We start from the raw sequence: 18,169 nt of genomic DNA, 5'->3' as shown, positions 1-18,169 counted from the left end.
AATAAAACCAAAACATTGGAGACATTACAGGATTTTAAAAGAAAATAATAGTCAATGGGGATGGGCGTCATAATGATTCTTATTGTCTTCACATGCCTTATACTTTCGAACTTGGTACTATCCAGCTAAGCAGAATAGAGGAAAATCAGTCAAAACGAGATAGTGAGGGCAATACAGGATTTCAAATCAAGTTAATAGGAAATCAAAGTAGGTTACAATAATGTATCCTGCTATTTTTTATTTTTCCCTTAATTAAAAAAATGAAAAAAGTAAATAATTCAAAAAAAGGGGATTGAGATAAAAGACACATAACAACAGAACAGCGCAGGTCAAATCAAAACCATTTGAGCAAAATAGTGTTTCACCACAAGATATCCTGACATAAAAATAGTTACATAGTGTCTCTTTCCTTGAAATCTTTGAGTATAACTTCATATACTGTAGCACTAAACATATCAAGACACTATAAAACCATTCAAGAGAATGACATTATTACAGGTACTTAGGACCAATTAACAGAAAATGAACAATGGTTTCTATATAAACTCCTTGTCTATAAAAGTTTTTGCTTATATTATCATATATAATAAAATCCAATAAGATACAGCCTTTTAAGACCGATGGACACAGAAGAATACAAGTTTGATGGGACTTCAAAACAAGATGATACTAAATCAGCACTAGCTATTATGATGTCTTGTTTTCTCCAAAATAGCTGTTCCTCCCTTCCTATCTTCTCTGCCTCTTTTCTGTTGAGCTCTTTTTCTGTCATTTGTTGTCAGTTTGTCGTCTTCATTTCGTTTTCTGCTCCATTCATTGTGGCCTCTCTGCCACTATTTCTGGAATCTTGGTATTTTCCTTTTTTAGACTCTTCTGCAGTATACTACTGTTCTTAATATTATCATTTTTTGAATCATTTACATTTTATTGCCCATATTTTACATTTTTCTTTTCTGCCATTTTTTAAATTATTTATCCAGAAAAAGAGAGTACTCAAGAAGTTGATGTATCAAAGACTTGTTTCAGAGTCAGGAATATAGCTCAGCACAGTGCCTGCCTGGCAAACATAGGTTCTGAGTTCAATTCCTGGTACAAAAAAAAAAAAAAAAAGACTTGTGGCAAAATGGGAGTTTAGTGAGGGCTACAAGTCCAGGTGGAAATATATATGTCCTTGACCAAGAACACTTTAAAATCCTGGATAGATTCCTGTGATGTATCAAAGCATTCTAAATAATCCAGACATGATAACATCTAGTGAAACATACTAGCAACGGTAACATTGTTTTATCAAACTCTTCTCTTAGGATACCTCTGACGGTGACAAATATGCCTGTCCTCCACTGCCTTCATACCTGGAGGGTTCTGGCTGTGTGCTGCAGAAAGAGAACGACTCAGAGATCCCACTTAGGGATGTCTGTTTTCACCTTCTCAAACTCTACAGTAACAGGTAAACTAGGCCTAGGCTAAGTGTTAGGGTAATTGTTGGGCCCCTAAAGAGTTTTTTTGTGGGCTGGGGATTTAGGTCAGCCACATAAGCACCTGCCTTGCAAGCGCATGGTCATGAGTTCGATCCCCCATACCAAAAAAAACAAAAAGAGTCTTCCTTTGCATACACCACCAAATTAAAACTATTGCAAGTCCATATAAATTACCAAGTATAATTTATAATAGATGAATTGAAAGAGCATTAAGATTTAGAACTCTAAAACCTGTTTTAATCAACTTTAATGAGATAAAATTTGCATCTACTGAAGTACACATCTTGTGATTACACAATTAGTACTACCATTGTGATGAAAATATTTCCACTATCCATAAAGACTTCCTTTAGTTAATCTTCAGTTTAGGCAACTGTTGACTGGATTTTTATTATTAGAAATTAATTTTATGAATTACATAATTGAATTTATTCTGTGTTCTCTCTTGAGCTGGGCTTCTTACACTCCATATAATGATTTATCCATGTTAATAGGTGTTAATGGCAAAATTAGTTTGGGGAGGTATTTTTGATATCTTGGTATGTGTGAGTTATTTGGGTTTTATCTATTTTTTTTGGTTTTTTTTTGAGACAGATTCTCATTATATAGTGCAGATTGCTCTTGAACTCACTTATGTAGCCCAGGTTGGCCTGAATCACCAAATTTATTGACATAAAATGTTTGTTTTGTTACTGGTTATTGCCCAGCATGGTCTGGAACTTGGAACCCTCTTGGCTCAGGTTCCCATCAATTTAATTAGAAGCATGGGCCAGCATACCCCCAGTAGCATGAAGTTATTCATAATACTTTTTTGTAGTGTAACAATCTTTTGCCTTCTTGATACTAGTATTTTTTGTCTTGTTTTTTTCTTACTAAGTCTATCTCCGGTTTACTAATTTCATTGATCTTCTTTAGCTTAAAATGAGTCATCAACTTTAAATGTGAAACTTAACTATAAACTTGTAGAAGAAACTAAAGCAGAATGTCTTTCCAAATATGGGTTGAAAATTTCTTAAGACACACAACAAAAGGTAAATTGGACTCCAGTAAAATTGAAAGCTGCTTTTCATTGAACAACTGCTAAGAAAATATCAAGACAAACATGGGAGAAAATATATGAATCAATTCTGATAAGTGAATGTGTAATTCATATAAAGTATTCTGATGATAAGAAAACCCATTTAAAAACTGGATAAAATTCATAAACAATTATTTCATCAGAGAAGACTCAAGAGGTCAGATAAACACATGAAAAAACACTCAGCATTAATAGAATACAAATTAAAAACCTGTACACACCTATTAAAATGACTAAAATTTTTTTTTAAATCTATAATTCTAAATACTGTTTTTTTAGTTTTTTAAGACAGGGTTTTGCTGTGTAGCTCAAGCTGGCCTTGAACTCTGCATATCCCAGGCTGGCCTTGAACTTGCAGGGATCTTCCTTACTCTGCCTCTTAAGTGCTGGAGTTACAGATGTGCCCTGCTACACTCAACTTCCAAGTGTTTTCATGGATTTGGAACAATTAGAATTCTCATATACTGAGATAATAAAATGTAAAATGGTATAGCTACAATCTAGCCATTGCCCTCATAAGGTATTTAGCCAGGAAGAGTGGAAATGTGTCCATGTATGAATGTATATAGCAGCTTTATCTCTAATGCTCCAAAACTAGAAACAAGCAAAATTTTCATCAGCAGGTATTTGATAATAACTTGAATGGTGAGCAAAATAATTTTCCTTAATTTTAAAAGAACCCATAACCAAAAAGATTGTCAATAATAAAGTACATATTGTATGATTCCAGTTCATATAAAATACTGGGAACAATGGGTGTCTGGAGGGGCAGGACAGACGCTTTGTAGAAGGGCATAGAGACACTTGGAGGCAAGGTTTATTTTTTTGATGATGGTGGTTTCATGAGTGTATATGTTAGAACTTAATGAAGTTGTAGTCCTCATAATATGCAGCATAGTATGTTCATTTTCAAAGAAAAGTATGTCTCCAGATGCCAGAAATGGAGAAACTGAAACCAAAATGAGATACTAAAGATAATACTTGTTCTTCTGAAAATTAGAGTTCCTATGACTAAAATAAAACCTTTATTTAAAATCCATACCCTGTCCCTTAAAAGTGATTAAGAAAAAACACATCAGTAGAATAACTATTTACGTACACCTACTTAAATTTTTAAAAATTATTCACTGTAATCACATTTGAAGTGAAATTGATCAAAGCAGATTATGGAACTTTTCCATTGTCCATATTTTGTTGATCAGCACTGGTCTGGAGAAACTTCACTCATTACTGAGGGAAGTGTTTAGGAAGATCTACAAAGTCTAAGGTGAAAGGAGCCAGTTCCTGGTTAATAATCTAAGCCCCAGATCTTAAAAACTTCCAGATGTGTGGTCTTAGTTTGTACTGCTGTGATATATGTGAATTGCAAGCTAGGAATGTATTAGTCCAAGACTATAGAAATTCCTTAGCCTTAGCAGGAGAGAAAACAAAATCTCTACACAGACACTTACAAATAGAGACAAAATTAGATGTAAAAATTATAAAACATTGGGAGAAAAATAACTGTTATGAAGAATAATTAGCTATTTAAACAGATTGGCACCCAACAACTTTAGATGATACACCCAAAAGAAACTAAGACAGCTGTGTTTTTATGTGGTTAAGAAAATTACAGAAGACATTGATGTAGGCAAAGACTTCATGAACAAAATCCTAACTGTATAGGAACTATCATAAGGAATCAACAACTGGGATTTCATCTTACTAAAAAGCCTTTGCACAGCAAAAGAAACCACCAGGAGAGTAAAAGAGACAACCCACAGTGAGGATAAAATGTTTGCCAGCTATTCCTTAGACAAAGGATTAGTTTCTAGAACATGTAAAGAACTTAAAAAAAAAAAAAAATTGGACTCCCCAAATTTAAAGACCCAATCCAAAAATGGGCATCTGAAATGAATATACACTTCTTAGATGAAGAAGTAGAAATGGTTAATAAGTATATGAAAAAATATGCAACATCACGGGTGCGTCACAAAATGCAAATTAAACAGTGCTGAGATTCTGTCTCACCACAAAAAGAATGGTTATCATTAAGAAATCAATCTAAAACAAATGCTGGCAGGACAGTGGGGAAAAAGGAATCCTTCTCCACTGTTGGTGGGAATATAGACTGGTGCAACCACTGGAAATCAGAATGTATATTCCTAAAAAATTTAGAACTACAGATTCCATTCAAATTGGCTATTCCCATTCTGGGTATCTTCCCAAAAGAATTAAATTTATGCACACCTGTGGTTACAGTGGCACAGTTTGTAATAGCCAAATCTTGGAAACAGTGCAAATGCCCATCAGTTGGTGAATGGCTAAATAAGAAGTTAAATTCTCATTATTTACAGATGACATGATACTCTACATAGAATACCCCAAAAACTCCATTAAAAGACTAATAGAGGGGCTGGGGATTTAGCTCAGCGGCATAAGGGCCTGCCTTGCAAGCAGGTGGTCGTGAGTTCGATCCCCGGTACCGATAAAAATGAAAAAAAAAAAAAAACAAAAAAAAAACAAAAAAAAAAGACTAATAGAGGTAATAAACATTCAGCAGCATAGCTGGATACAAAGTCAGCACTCAAAAATCAATATCATTGAGTTCGATCCCCGGTACCGACACAAAGGAAAAAGACAAAAAAAAAAAAAAAATCAATAGCATTTCTGTACACAAACTAAAAATCCCTGAGAGAAAAATTATAGAAATATCGCCTTTCACGATAGCATCTAAAAAAATGAAATACCTAGGAATCAACCTAACCAAGAATGTAAAAGACCTACTTTGCTGAAAACTATAGTACTATAAAAAAGGAGACTGAAGAGGATATTCCTTGCTCTTGACTAGGAAGAACCAACATTGTGAAAATGGCCATACTCCCCAAAATGCTATATAGATTCACTGCAATCCCAATCAAAATACCATTAACATACCTTACAGATCTAAAACAAATATTCCTAAAATTTGCCTGGAAACAGAATAAACCTAGAATAGCAAAGGTGATTCTGGGCAACAAAGGCAAGACAGAAGGCATCTCAATTCCTGACTTGAAACTGTACTACAAAGCCACAGTAATAAAATCAGCATGGTACTGGCAAAGAAATAGACCTGAGGATCAATGGAACAGATCAGAAGATTTTCGCAAACACTACTACAAAGACACTCAGCCACCTTATATTTAACTAAGGGACTAAACATGTTCACTGGAAAAAAGACAGCCTCTTTAATAAATGGTGTTGGAAAAATTGGCTTTCCACATTCTGGAGACTGAAAATAGACCCATGCCATATACTAAAATCAAAATGGATCAAGGATCTAAATATTAAAACAAATACTAAATCTACTGAAAGACAAGGTAGGTAAAAATCTTGGGGACATATTAGGGGTAGGAAGAGAATTTATGAATAAAACACAAACCACAAGGGAAATACTTCAAAGAATCAACACCTGGAATTCATATTACTAAAAAAAAAATTTTTTTTTTTTTTGTCTTTTTGAGACAGGATCTCACTGTGCAGTTCAGGCTGGTCTTGAGCTCACTTTGTAGCCCAGGCTAGTCTCGAACTCACAATGATCCTCCTGCCTCAGCCTCCTGAAGTGCTGGGGTTACAGGCGTGAGCCACCATGCCCGGCTTACTAAAACATTTTTGACTTTAAAAGAAATCACCAACAAACTGAAAAGAAAACTTTAAGACTGGGAAAGAATTTTAGCCAACAATCCTTCAAAGGACTTATATCCAGAACGTATAAAGAACTGAAACTGAAAAACATCAAGCTCCCCAAATTCAAAGGCCCTCTCCAAAAATAGACATCTGAGATGAACATACAGTTCTCAGATGAAGAAATACAAATGGCAAATATATGAAGAAATGTTCACCATCACTGGTCATTTGAGAAATGCAAATTAAAACAGCTTTGAGATTTCATTTCACCCCAGAAAGAATGGCTGCCATCAAGAAAACAACTAATAACAAATGTTGGTGAGGCTGCGGTGGGTGGGTGGGTGGGTGGGGACACTCTTTCACTGTTGGTGGAAATGTACACTTGTGCAACCACTGTGAAAATCAATTTGGCTATTCCTCAATAAACTAGGACTGGAAATTCCATTCAACCCACCTGTTCCCCCTCCTGGGTATTTTCCCAGAAAAATTGAAAAGGTATATCACAGTGATAATGTGTGCACCCATGTTCATAGCAACACAATTTGTGATAGCTAACTCTTGCAAACAACCAAAATGCCCTTCAGCCGCAGAGTGGATGAAAAAATTGTGGAATTTTTATATTCAGCTATCAAAAAGATCTTGTGGCCTTTATAGGTAAATGGAGGCAACTTGAGAATATCCTCATTAGTGAAATAAACAAGACTCTCATTAGTAAATATCACATTGTCGTTCTAGTGTAAAAAATAACAATAACTGGCAGAATAATGGTATCCAAAAAATATAAGAGATATAAAAGTATAGATGTAGAAGTATAATAGATAGAATAGTGAAAGGGAAGGAAAGTGCTCTAAAGGATGTAACGGTATGTATAGTGTATAAGATCGATGTTCATATTACGAAATTGCTGGTAGATCATTGAACAGAAGTGTTTGCACTGCCAATGTTTGAGTGTCTATCCGTTTTTTATGCTTTGATTTTGTAACTAACAACTATTGTTAAGATGACAATATGTAATGTATCAACTCGTGATTTTGTTAATCTTTTTTAATTCTGCATTCTATTTCTCATTTTTTTCTATTTTGCTTTTCTTTATTTAAATAAAATTTTAAAAAGAATAAACAAGGGTTTTTTAATATAGTAGAGTACTACTCTGCCAGCTGAAGATGAATTTAAACATTACTAGGTAAATGGTTACACATTAAGATCATACTCTTAAGTGAAATAAATCAGATATTCATGAGTAAATAATGCATGGTTTCTCTGATATAAGAAACCAAATGTGGGGGCTGGGGATTTAGCTCAGCGGCATAAGCGCCTGCCTTGCAAGCCAGCAGTCGTGAGGTCGATCCCCAGTACCAATAAAAAGGAAAAAGACCAAAAAAAGAGAAAAAAAGAAACCAAATGTGTAAATAATGACCAAAATGTATAGTAAGTATTGTGAACTAGGAAAAAAATGTTGAAGTGGGGCAGGAATGAGAGGAGGAAGGGGAAAAGTAAGCAGAATATGAGAAAAGGAAAATACAGAAACAAAAGCTTTTGTAAATAGGGAGCAGAGTGGGAGTTGAAGGAAGGCTAGGGGAATAAGGGGAAATCAAGTTCTATCATATACAGGTACTAGTTGGCTGTGATGACTGGAATCATTATATATACCTAAAACATACCAATAAAATCTGATTGGAAACTGTAAAAAAGGAAAGATTAAAGCCAGACATAGTGGCACACATTTGTAATTCTAGCTTCTTGAGAGGCTGAGACAGAAGGATCACAAATTGAAGCCCAGCCTCGGCAACTTAGGGAGTACCTGTCTCAAAATAATGCTTTTGCAGTCTGGTTCCTTGATTGTCTTCTAGGACAAGCTAGAATAGTTGACTTTTTCAGTGGTGATGATCTTCTAGCTGGCCGTGGTAATTCTCAGTCCTTCTTCTCTGCAGAAAATATGGTCTTGATCAGCTTCTGGAACCTCGAAGTATAACTGCAGACCCTTTGGACTATCGTCTAAGCTGGCACCTTTGGGAGGTGCTGCGGACCCTTAACTATAACCACCTCGAAAAGCAGAGTGAGGGTGTGCTTCACGCCAGTTACGCTGCCCAGCTGGAAAGCGAAGGGCTCTGGGAGTGGGCCATCTTTGTCTTCTTGCACATTGATAACTCCAGGTGAGTGAGGACCCACTGACCCCAGTGGCTGCATCCAGCTCTACAGAACAATGCCAGAGGAGCCACAGTTTCTTAGGATTCAATTCAGCAAGTAATAGTTTTTGGAATATGTATTAGATCAAGCCATGGGATAAAGGTCAAAACACTCAGCTCAGATCAACTTCATTCATGTGAACCAGTTAATAATAAAACTGCCTTTTTTGTGTCAAATTATATTCTTCACAAGGCCCCTCAATAATTTGAAAAGGGAGAAGAGAGCTCTGCAAACTGCAATAATCAGGGAAAGACTAGAGATAAGATTCAAAGAACCAGCCAGGTGTTGTGGCACACAACTGTGATCCCAGCACTCTAGAAGCTGAGATTGCTGTGGGTTCAATGCCACCCTGGGCAACACAGTGAAACGCTGTTTCAAAAAAGTAAAAAAAATAAACCATATAGTGCTTTATTAAAAGTGGCTTACATGTGTTTACATTGTAAGTGCTTTACATATATTAACTCATTTTATGCTCACTATGAAATATTCACCCTCATAATCCCTGTTTTACAGATGAGCAAACCAAGACATGGAGGTAGACTTGCTCATTAGTCTCTGGGCTAGAAAGAAGTTGGCCTTTTTAGTCAGACTTGCCTATAATCTGGTTCCACCATATACTGCTCACTTTGACTTAGAATAAAGCAATACTGCTCACTTTGACTTAGGATAAAGCTTACTGACTTTGGACTTTAGTAAAGGTACTCTCCAGGCCATAGTTTCCATTACCTATAAAACTATAGTGCTAGTTCTTGCTCGGAGGTGCTTGTGAGATGGAGGAGTGTAAAGCATCTAGAATAGCTGTTTAATCAGATTCTCTTCTTCCTCTTAATCGTTCACTTCTTTTGAGTTTACTTAAACTCAAATGAGGGATTTTATGTGATAAACTACTGGCTAAGAGGTGACTGCTATTTCAGAGTTGGCTGTAGGGAAGCAGATACTGTTTTCTGAAAAATATGGGAAGGATGTAGCATTAGTAAGACTTAAGGGTCCTTGAAAAACATAGGATTTCAAAAGAGAGTCCAAATGGAAAGGATAGTTTTGATCTGAAATTAACATGATTGCTTCTTTGGCCCAGACAGGAAAGGGCTCTCTTTGAGGAGCTTTCATCTAGAGATACAAAATTAATTAGGAAAAGTTACAGTTTGATAAAAGAAAGCAAACCTTAGAAGAGACCTTACCTTCAGAAACCACTGTGCTTATTTGTAGTGACCACGAGGGAGAAAAGGAAAGCAGGAAGTTGGAAGTGCACTGGACTGCTGTGCGGAGCAGAATTCTGCTATCCTGGTCTTTACTCCTAGGTGGTAGCAAGAAAATGTTACAAGACAGGAAATAAAGAGATTCTACCTGAGGAAGGCCTTTTCTGGAAAGTGGGCAGCCTTCTCTAGAGAACTAGGTTTCTAACTCTGTGAGCTTAAATACTTATTAAAATGTTGGTGTGATGGCTTTGGGTTGTTTTGTTTTGTTTTTAATGTAATACAAGCACATAAAGAAAAAAATCCTCTTTCTACTACCAAGAAAAAAATTAAAAATTTTTTCATAAAAATAATTCAATACTAACAATGGTTAATACACTCAGTGTACATTGTGATCCATAGGCTGGCCGTGGTGAAACACGCCTATAATCCCAGCACTCAGGAGGCTGAGGCAGGAGGATGGCTGAGAGTTCTAGGCCTATCTGAACTACATAGTGAATCTCTGTCTGAAAAAGACCAAAATGAAAAAAGGAAAGAATGGCTGTCACGTTATTCAAAATACAAATAATAGACAAAAATTTCTCTCACAGAGAAATTGTAAAAAAAATCACTTTTTGGTGATTCTAAGAAACTAGCATAAATGAGAAATTAGCATTTATCTTTAAGGATTTTTGAAACAGAAAATCTGTATCTGTGTATTGATAGAAGAATTTCTCGCATAAGAGAAACCCATTTAAGAAGACTTAAAAGGGCCAGGGATTTAGCTCAGTGGCATAAGCGCCTGCATGGCAGGCACAAGGTTGTGAGTTCAATCCCTGGTACCAAAAAAAAGTTAAAAATCTTGAACAATCCAGTAACCTGCTTTGGGGTTTTTTGTGGAGTTTGAAGTGATCCTGTAAGGATCAAGACCTGCTGTTGCAGAGGCTGCCCCCGGGCGCCCCGCTAACCTGTCTGGGGCAGCCATTTGCACGGCACAGAACGGTACTTAGTCCAGCTTCTTTCTCCCAAAGCATCCGTGAGAAGGCTGTTCGAGAGCTGCTAACTCGGCACTGCCAGCTCTTGGAGACCCCGGAATCTTGGGCTAAGGAGACTTTCCTTACCCAGAAGCTGTGTGTGCCTGCTGAGTGGATTCACGAGGCCAAAGCAGTGCGTGCGCACATGGAATCTGATCCACACTTGGAAGCCCTATACCTGTTTAAAGCTGGTCACTGGAACCACTGCCACAAACTTGTCATCCGACACTTAGCTTCCGGTGAGTACTGGAGTCACCGAGTGCTTCTAACTTCTGCTCTCCAAAGGTGAGTCAGCCAGAGACAGTTCTCTAGATAGCTCTTTTCAAGGGCTCTCTGAAGAAAAGCCTTGGCCAGGATGAGCGGCTAGAGGGGAAAAGAGAAGACAGCAGCATTTTCCAGAAATATCCTTGATGTGACTAATTATATTACACTCTTTGTTCATGGAAATTTTATCTTGCAACACCAGAAATACAGCTTGGAGATCTGATTCCTGAAGTTCTTCACATTTTCCTTTAAAGAATTTCACACTGTCTACTTGTGGTTTTCAAGGCTACATTTTAGAACACCGTGCACTTACAGACATTACACTCCATATTTTGTTCCTTCAGATGCCATCATTAATGAAAACTATGACTACCTAAAGGGGTTCTTGGAAGACCTGGCACCTCCAGAGCGCAGCAGCCTAATTCAGGACTGGGAAACATCTGGGCTTGTTTACCTAGACTATATTCAAATCATTGAAATACTCCGCCGTATTCAGCAGGTACCTGAATTCCTTAGGCACTACCTGATTTTATTTTCCCTGACCCTGGAAGCTTCTAAGATTTCAAAAGGCCTTAATATACTGTCTCTCTCTCTCTGTGCTATGCTGTGCTGTGCTGTGCTGTGCTGTGTGTGTGTGATGAGTGTCGTGTGTCTGTGTCTGTGTGTGTGTGTGTGTGTGTGTGTGTGTCCCGTGTGTGTGTCCTGGGCATCGAATCCAGGGCTTCATGGCTGATAGAGTAATTATAACAAGTGTAGCCTAACTTGTAAGAAACACTTTTGGCCTTTGTAGCACATGCTTGTATTGCCAGCGGTCTGGGAGGCTGAGGCAGGAGTATCTAAAGTTATGGCCACCCTGAGTGACCTAGCAAGACACCCTTTCAAAATAAAAAATGGGCTGGGGATGTAACATAGCACAGTGTGACAGCTCTGGGTTCAGTCCCTAAGCCCACCAAACAAAACAACCAGTAAACACTTTGGAGTTTATTTACTACTTGGTATATGCAGAAACCATTCTTGAGGATTGTTCTAGCCTTTAGCCAACAGTAATTTCAGTGTATTGCAGTAAAATCAGGGATTGGGTGAAGAAAATTGTTGCACACATTGTATGATGTTTCAAAATAGAAATACAGCTTTTAAGTCTTTTAAATAACTTTGGTCACTCTGGATAGTGATAAAATGGGTCTTCATTGCTTGCTTATATAAGCACAGAAACATATATATATATATGGTTCAGGTTGTAGGCTTTTACTTTTCTTTCCCACCTTAACTCTGACTACCTTACAGCACATATCAGCCTTGCCAGCTTTTTCTACTCATGTTAAATTACTTGGAGTATTTCCAGCAAACTGCCTTTTAAGTCCATTCTTTACCTAGTATACTGGTCCTAATATTTCAGAGTCTAACCTGTTTTAGCTCTACTTTTCCTTATTTTTGCCTCAAATTGTGGGGGGTTTTTTTGTTTGTTTGTTTTGTTTGTTTTGGTACCGGGGATTGAACTCAGGACTGCATGCTTGCAAGGCAGGCGCTTATACCACTGAGTTAAATCCCCAGCCCATCTTCAAAAATTGTTAACTGTAGGGGGCTGGGGATTTAGCTCAGCGGCATAAGCGCCTGCCTTGCAAGCAGGCAGTCGTGAGTTCGATCCCTGGTACCGATAAAAACGAAAAAGACAAAAAAAAAAAAAAAACACACAAAAAATTGTTAACTGTACATTTTCTTTCCTTTGTTTTTGTTTATAAAGTTACATTTAGTATTTTGATCAAAAGCTGCCCATATATTACAAGGGTCTTCAGTTTTTATTTTTATATGGTTATAAGTCTGAATGACTAACTTGCAATCTAAGGCAGTTTTATGTTACTTTTCAAAATGGTATTTCTGTTTTAAGGATGAAGTCCATACTAACAAATTATACTAATGAAAACAAAATCAGAGCCAGAGACTTAGCTCAGCACCTCAAGTGCTTGCCTGGTAAATGCAAAGTCGTGAGTTCAATCCTTGGTACCAAAATAAAAAATCAGAAATTATTTGCAGTAGCAGATTACAAGGGCAGGTCTCAGCCAGCAGCTCTTAACACCTCTTGCAACAAAGGTGATCAAAAGCAAAGTATACCTTAGAAAACATTTAACAGCATCTGCAACACAACTCTTTTTTTTTTTTTTTTTTTTTTTAAATCAGTACCCGGGATCGAACTCACGACCGCCTGCTTGCAGGACAGGTGCTTATGCCACTGAGCTACATCTCCAGCCCCCAACACCACTCTTGACTAAAGCATACTTGTAAAATACTTGTCCATGCTGCTCTGGTATGAGAGAAGTAAACTTCAGTGGTTCTTCTTACTTCCTCTTCTTTGGGAATATAATTTTTCTTCAAAGGGGCTTGGAAACAATGTCTTCACTGTTTTACTTCCTGGATTAGAGAGCATTTTATGACTTTGGTCTGTCCACATCAGTGTCCTGAGACAAGTGCTCCACTAAGCCCTCCCAGTTGTTGGTACCTCAGAATCCAGCAAGAAATACCATCCTGTCCTGTGCTGCTGTGGTTGAAGATCTTATAAGTGCTCGCTCACTCTGGATTTTCCAACTACTGCAGTCACGATGACACCTCTGACCACTGTATGGCTTTCAAAACCAAAACCAGCTCATAGCAGAGCATCCTTGAACACTCATTGTACAGCTCTAGATCAAGCCGAGACCCAGGACACGGGAAGGGACCAGGGGGAGACATGCAGACTGGGCCTGATGGGTGCCTCAACCAGCACCCACAGTAAAAGCACTCTGTCTCTAAGCAGTTATACCTCCTCTCTCCCCCAACACCTTGGTCTTTTGAGATGGGGTCTCTCTCTGCAGTTCAGGCTGACCTTGAGCTCATTTTGTAGCCCAGGTTGGTCAGAAATGATCCTCCTGCTTCAGCCTCCCAAGTGCCATCACACCTGGCAGTCACACCTTTCTTACTGCTAAAACACTTGGAACGCTGTTCTGCTAGAGTATTTGTCAGACTATATTGTATTCATTCACTCTGGGTTGCCATCAGCTTCCTTTGGAGAGGTCTTTTCTACTGCAGCATTAAAGGCGGTTGAATATAGAGGTTAAGAGATGAGATTAAACTGACCTAAATTAGACTATTAGAGTCAATTCATGTTGCCCACATTCACTAGCTATGTAACCTTGAGCAAGTTTACGAACCTGTCTCATCTGAAAAAAACAAGCAAAGGATGGATTGGATAGTGGCTCCCATTATAGGATTTCACAATGATTAAATAAAATATACATACAGTAGCACAGTGCATTACATATACTAAATGCTTAATCATTGTTACCTATTGTCTCATCAAAGTTTCACCTATAGAAGTTCTGAGTACATAATAGGCCTGCTTTATTTTTGTTGTACTTTTAGGAAAAATTAAAAACACCCTTTCTAAGTAACCACCAGTTTATCTACATAACTCACTTTTTGAGAACATTTGTCAAACACTGTAGTAGATTTGGGAAATAAGATAAATAGTACATATTCTTGCCAGGTGTGGTGACACACATATGTAATCTCAGTATTTGGAAGGGTACACCATGAGTTCAAGACCAGCCTGAACTAGTCAGACTCTTGTCTCAACAAAAGCACCCCCCACAAGAAAAATATTCTGCACTTTGTAAAGAATCTGATACAGGATATATATACAGATGGGCCAACAACTACTAGAAAAAGCGTGTAAGGGTTAAGCCAGGAGTGCTGGCAAAGAAGAGCGCCTGAGCTGAGTACTTGCCGAGTTACTAAGTCAAAAGTGCCGCGGACTTCCACATCATAAGTTAATGAAACACTGATTTTTAGTTAAAAACCTCTCCAGTTCTATGTTGTTCTGTTACCCTTTTTATCCTACATTTTACCATATAAACTTCCTTTGACTTCCTGCCTTACAGATGTTACTGTTCTTTTTACCTGGGAAACTTAACTCTCTCCTCACTGTTCAGGTCTCAGGTTAGGTATGGTCTCTCTTGACCCGCCTACAGTAGTCATGCAGTTTTCTCTCTGCCATGGCAGCCTGTTTTAATTATCTGCATTGCTTGATTTTTCAAGGTTTATTACTACCTGGTGTTTTCTTGTTTATGAGTTTCATGACAGCAAAGACCTCAGTGTGTTACCATTGGTTTTTTTGTGTTTTAGGGGTTTTTTTGTTTGTTTGTTTTGCTTTTTGTTTTATAGTACTGAGGATTGAACTCAGTCATGTTCTACCACTCAGTAACGTCTTGAACCCGTTTTATTTTGAGACAGGATTTCACTAAGTTGCTCAGTCTGGGCTCAAACTTGGGAATCTGTTGCTTCAGCTGCCTGAGTGGTACTAATAACAAGTATGAGCTGCCATGCCTGGCTTGTTCACCATTGTTTAAAATCAATTTTTCTAGGACTGGAAGGGTAGAATCTTCTTGGGGCCTAATTGGTTTCTCTGCTTCTCAAAAGGAGGAATGTTCAAGTTACGAACTAGAGCAGTTAAACACCAAAGTGACGTCTCTGTGCAGCCGGATAGAGCAGATCCAGTGTTACAGCGCCAAGGATCGCCTGGCTCAGTCAGGTGAGCCTTTCTCGGCCACCCCACTTCCCCCAGTGCCTCTCTTCCCCAGCCCACCCTTCAGTGCTCACTGTACTTTTTCTCTCTAGATATGGCCAAACGCGTAGCCAACTTGTTGCGGGTGGTACTGAGCCTAAGGCATACCTCTGATGTAACTTCAGATGCCACACCAGACCCTCAGCGAGTCCCTTTGCGCCTGCTGGCCCCCCACATTGGCCGACTCCCCATGCCTGAGGACTATGCCTTGGAGGAAATGAGCAGCCTCACACAGTCTTACCTTCGAGAACTGACTGTTGGGAGCCAGTGAGCGCCAGGCTCTCCTGGCACACTCAGGCTCCTTCACACTTATCACGGAATGGGCCCCAGCATTGTTTGGACTGCCACCTTTTATCATTCTCGGTTGGCTGTGGAAGACACTCTCCTTTCTTGCTGCCCCAAGCAGCACCCACTAATTGTTCAGGGCTTCTCCTAATAATGAATATACCATAAGGGCTTTGGAACCAAAAAAGGACATGTCTCCTTTTACCATCCTGAAGACCAATCTTTTTCTTTTCAAAAGTGGTCAATAAAGCTCCTTTGGCAGAATCTCCCAAAGAACCAGGGAATTCTTTTCCACTTCGGCATTCTGAATGTTGCTGCCCTCTAGGCCAACTTACTACCCTCCCCCTACTCCAGATATTTTGTACAAGAACTAAAGTGTGAAACACAGGGGATAAGCATATTGACCTAGACTGTCCTTCCCTAACAGGCCAGCTATTCACTGCAGGGAAATGTTTTCTTCTCAAGTAAATTGGTTAACTGAATTTTGGAGTCAGAAGAATATTGGACTGAGCAAAGAGTACAGGGTCTTTCCAATACATCAGGGGTAGAAAGAAGTGTATACCATGGAGGGATTGTCTTGTTTCTGCCTTGTGTGTTTCTTGAATACCATACTTTCCGTACTGCCATGTGCAGCAGACATTGATCATACACCACATGTCTCAGGAAGCTTCCAGAACTTGGTTTGCTCCTTAATTTTCAGTCATCTTTCTGGGGCTCCTGCTTGCACGTGCCTAAAGAGCTGAGATAAAAAACAGCAAGTTGGAGTGCCCTCTACCTCCCTCCATTCCAGACCCTCAGCATTTCCCATCCTTCGTTTATGCTCCAGGAAAGTGAGACTGTCATTGAGGCGGATTGCTGCCAGTGATCGGGAGCCCCAGGTGCTGGCTCGAGACAGCTTGTGTGCTGGCTGTCACAGACAACATAGCCACCTGGGTCTTTATGCATGAAGATTATGTAAAGGTTTTTATTAAAATATATATATATAAATAAATGATCTAGATTTTCTTTTTCTGAAACTACTTTCTTAAAAAATAAATAAAATGATGTTTATAGCATTCTTGGTATTGGCTTTCACTGTGTATCTAAGCCTTCCTGCTCCAAGGATTTGTATGGTGCTCTTTGATTTAACCTGTTTTTTGCAATTTGCAGTTAAAATAGAGATAAGGGAGAACACTATGGCACTAAGCCAAGGTACAGACTAGCCCAAAAGCTAGACTTATAAGGGAGAATTTAAGGACTAAGGAGTTGATTGTTTATACTATACATATGTACTGTACATATGCACACACATTCCCATTGGGCCCTCCAGTTACCCAGTAAAATATACTTCATTCAAACTCCTTTCCTCACACTAAAGAAACAATGTATTTACACACATCTCCAATTTATATCACTTAAGAGTATGGTCTCAAGAGGTACACCCATTTACCAAGGAATATCTCAAGCGTATCCTCCTTTATGGCAGAGTAGTACTCTGTGTATTTTTTAAAACCCACATCTTTTATATTTTTTATCTTTGAGGCCATGCAATTTAGGATGGACTTGAGTTAACACTGTAACCCAGGCTGCTCTTGAACTCACAAAGATCCTGTTGCCTCAACATGCTGGGATTGCCCAAATGCTAGGATTACAGGCATGTGCCACCATTCTCATCTTAAAACCCCACATCTTTATCCATTCACCAATTGATTGGCATTTGGGCTGTTTCTAAGTTTTGCTATTACAAACTAGCTATAAACATGGGTGTGTGTATATCACTATGGCATGCTGCTTTTAATTCTTTTGGTAAGATACCCAGAAGAGAAATAGTTGGGTCAAATGGGACCTCAAGTAGATTTTTGAGGAAACTAACTGATTTCCACAGTAGTTGTACCAGAATACATAACCACCCACCAAAGGGTTCCTTTTTTCCCCAGCTCCACCAGGATTTGTTGGTTGATTTCTTGATGATAGACATCCTTTTGGTGGTGAGGTAGACTCTCAGTGTTAATTTGTATTTTGTGAATCACCCATGATGTTGAACATTTTTTCATATACTTATCGGCTATTCTACTTCACCTGAGAAGTGTGTTTTCATTTCAGATGTCCATTTTTGGACCTGTGAGAGGAGCAGAGGGGGCTGGGAATGCCACCCAATCTGAGGGGACACTCTTCCTGGCCTGGGGACCAGGCTGTGGTTCCCTGCTGGGTCCAGTGAGTGGGGCCATTGCAGGGAACCCCATCCCAAGCTGGCGGAACTCTCTCCCACACCTGAAACAACACTTGAAGCTCCAAAATACAGGAAAAGGACAAAAGACCAAATGCAGTCTCAAACATCCAGCCCATCCCAAGAAAGCTTAGGAGCCATATGCATAGAAGAAAAAACATGCCACATAACTGAAACACCTTGAAATAATGGTAACAAATAAAGAAGCAAGTATGGAAAGCCTTAA

General features: G+C 38.7%; 1 protein-coding gene across 7 annotated transcripts in view; it reads left to right on the top strand.

The window, feature by feature from the left end:
* Window positions 1-16,792, top strand: part of Nup98 (nucleoporin 98 and 96 precursor) — a 110,487-nt gene extending 93,695 nt beyond the window's left edge. For 6 of the 7 annotated variants that reach the window (XM_063256594.1, XM_063256596.1, XM_063256593.1 and 3 more), the window contains 6 exons: window positions 1,305-1,447; window positions 8,133-8,354; window positions 10,592-10,833; window positions 11,203-11,357; window positions 15,308-15,419; window positions 15,506-16,792. In XM_063256594.1, coding sequence (XP_063112664.1) covers window positions 1,305-1,447; window positions 8,133-8,354; window positions 10,592-10,833; window positions 11,203-11,357; window positions 15,308-15,419; window positions 15,506-15,723 — 1,092 coding nt within the window. In that variant the 3' untranslated portion in view covers window positions 15,724-16,792. Of the gene's footprint in view, window positions 1-1,304; window positions 1,448-8,132; window positions 8,355-9,594; window positions 9,832-10,591; window positions 10,834-11,202; window positions 11,358-15,307; window positions 15,420-15,505 lie in introns of those variants that run through there. The other variant, XM_063256598.1, reaches the window with a different exon arrangement.
* The last annotated feature ends 1,377 nt before the right edge of the window (window positions 16,793-18,169 follow it).

This window comes from Cavia porcellus, unplaced genomic scaffold (genome assembly GCF_034190915.1).
Source record: "Cavia porcellus strain 051 isolate PalLab524CR breed Dunkin Hartley unplaced genomic scaffold, mCavPor4.1 scaffold_9, whole genome shotgun sequence".
In the NCBI taxonomy this organism is placed as follows: Eukaryota; Metazoa; Chordata; class Mammalia; order Rodentia; family Caviidae; genus Cavia; species Cavia porcellus.
This window is presented reverse-complemented; position numbering and strand designations above follow the sequence as displayed.